The 2,694-nt window shown below is 45.1% G+C and overlaps 1 protein-coding gene across 1 annotated transcript; it reads right to left on the reverse strand.

The window, feature by feature from the left end:
- Positions 1 to 1,465: 1,465 nt before the first annotated feature.
- On the reverse strand, positions 1,466 to 2,413 carry LOC146822528 (olfactory receptor 13C9-like). The gene has a single exon (XM_085610068.1). It carries the CDS (start codon positions 2,411 to 2,413, stop codon positions 1,466 to 1,468), a length of 948 nt encoding a protein of 315 aa, XP_085466194.1.
- Between the last annotated feature and the right edge of the window lie 281 nt (positions 2,414 to 2,694).

Here is a 2,694-nt window from a genome sequence, read left to right on the forward strand (position 1 = left end):
TTGAATATAAGTAACAGAGACAACTTGTTTCATCCTACCCACCCATTTGCCCACATCCCTGAGTTGTTTGAAGATATGCCATCTAAAAGAGTTAGACCACTGAAGACATACAATATATATGTGAGCAGAGGATGGTACATGGCTACTCAAGCAGGGTCTTGACTAAGTGAGAAACCAATCAGTGATATGACTAAGGCTCCTCTTTATCCTCCTCCTCCTCACAACTCGAACACAAGATAAACCCAGGGCGCACATTAAATATGGTGATCCTCAGCCTCGAAGGATATTGATATTGACACAAAGTCATATCCACTAAAGTTGAGGGACCAGGATTTGCAACAAAGTGCAAAACCTCTTTGAAACAGGCATTCAATTGGAGAAATGTATTTATTTCTGCAAATTGATCAGATTTTTCACACATGCAAAATTGTCTGAGATAGTATTTTGAATTGAAAGAGTGCCCCTTTAGTAAGTGGCATATACGATACCAGACATCTCACTCACACACGTTTGCACTATGGTGTGAAGGGGTGTCCATGGGGCTAGGCACCCCATTTGTACACCTGCACAGGGATGCTCTAGCAGGCCATGGTTGGGTAAATATGGCTCTGTGTTGCTTTCCCCCCTCACTCAATGTAATTTAGCAGCATGGGATGTGTTCCACTATATTAGGGGCGGATTTATAACCATTTGAAGCAGCGCAGAGCAGTGCAGCAAGATCACTTCCTGTGCTGCATCAAATGTAGAGGCAGCAATGCGCTATATTTACTAACATATCGCATATTCCTGCCCTCTCTTTGCGCTGGCACATGCAGTTCAGTCTCGTGCCTCTGCAGGAAACTTGCGTCATGCATTGCAGAAAAGATCCTGTACAAAATACAATCTTTAGAGGTGTTTTCCTCTTTCTCAATGTACTGCAGAATGCAGCACACTTAAAAAGAGGTGGAAACAAGGAGAAATAAAGATATTTTCCTTGTTACACCTTGATTGAGAAGGTGTAGTATTTTGATATATTCTCAGGTTCTCCTGTCTTGGTAAATCTGGGAATGCACCAAAATACATGCGTGGATGCAGGGAAAAACCCACGCTCCACCCTATGCCTTCCTGGTGCAGAGTAACGCAAGGCAGCACTTGCGCTGCCTTGCGCTAACAAGCAACGCAGGGCCATGCAAGGTGGCCTTGTGTAGTTTGATAAATCTGACCTAAGGATGATGTCGCTCTTGTGACACCTTGCATGACGCAAGGGCAATGCATTCCAATGATACATCTGCCTCAAAGTTTCCATAAGTGACGCGTGACAATGTAAGCATGTAAGATCTATTGTACATCATACAGCATGGGGATGTGGGAGATTAAAGGTTTTGTGTATTGGAGAAAAGCTAGTGTACATGAGTAGGTGTTTGGAGGTGCAGCCCCTTCTGGTGGGATATCTGCTAGAACACATCTTCCATTTCCATTGTCATAGTTACCCCTGCATCCTTTGGCAGGCTGTGTTTCTTCTCACCAGTTTCGTCACAGCTCCCTTGACCTCCTTGTTCCTTAGGCTGTAGATGAGAGGGTTAAGGGCTGGCGTCAACACACCGTAAAACACAGACGCCGCCTTTTCCTTCTCTATTGAAATCATTGATCTGGGCCTCATGTACATCACAATGAGAGTCCCATAGAAAATGGTGACCACCATGAGGTGAGAGCTGCAGGTGGAGAACGCCTTGTGCCTCCTAGATGCAGGCAGTCTGAGGATGGTTGATATGATCTGATGATAAGTGAATATGATCAGGGACACAGGAGCTACCAGAACAATCACACAGATCCCAGCAATCGCAGCCTCGATGAAGTGGATATCGGTGCAGGCTAAGCGTAATAATGCTACTAGTTCACAGACAGCATGGTTAATCTCGATGTGCCCACAGAATGGTACAGTCATTGTGAAGGACACCTGCACCAGTGCAAGGGTGAACCCACTAATCCAGGTAGCGGTGGCAAGCTTCATGCAGATGGACTTGTTCATGAGGCGCGGGTAGTTCAAGGGGTTACAGATGGCGACATAGCGATCCCAAGCCATCACTGCTAGAAGGAAGCATTGGGTGACTCCAAAGGAGAGACCCAGAAACATTTGGGCCACGCATCCGGGGTATGTAATAGTGTTCTTTCTGGAGAGGAAACCTTTCAGACATGTCGGTATGTTTGTGGTGGAATAAAAAAGATCCAAACAGGACAAGTTGCAAATGAAAAAGTACATAGGAGAGTGAAGTTGAGACTCTGCAAGGATAACCACAATAATGAGACCATTTGCAAGGAGAGTGACAAGGAAAAAGATGAAGAAGAGAGCAAACAGCAGAACACTGATTAGCTGTGGAACGCGGAAACCCACGAGAATGAACTCCGACAGCAGGCTCTGGTTTCCTCTCTCCATCCTGGTCCTCCCTGGTCAGCTGAAAATAAAGAACAGCTCATGAAGGTTTCTTAACTTTCGTGAAGGTTTCTAGTTAAACATTCGGTGGAATAGATGATTTTTTTAAATCAAATGTTTTGTTAGTTTCAACAGTACTGACCAGTACCAACAGGTACCCAACTAGCTGCTACAATCCACCCTGTCACAGAGATGGTTAACGTCTCACATGAGAATCAATGAACCATCGCATTGTTGACCAGCCCAGCCTACACTGTCACATGCCCTTCGTAATACCCACTCCT

Source organism: Triturus cristatus, chromosome 6 (assembly GCF_964204655.1).
Source record: "Triturus cristatus chromosome 6, aTriCri1.1, whole genome shotgun sequence".
NCBI lineage: Eukaryota > Metazoa > Chordata > Amphibia > Caudata > Salamandridae > Triturus > Triturus cristatus.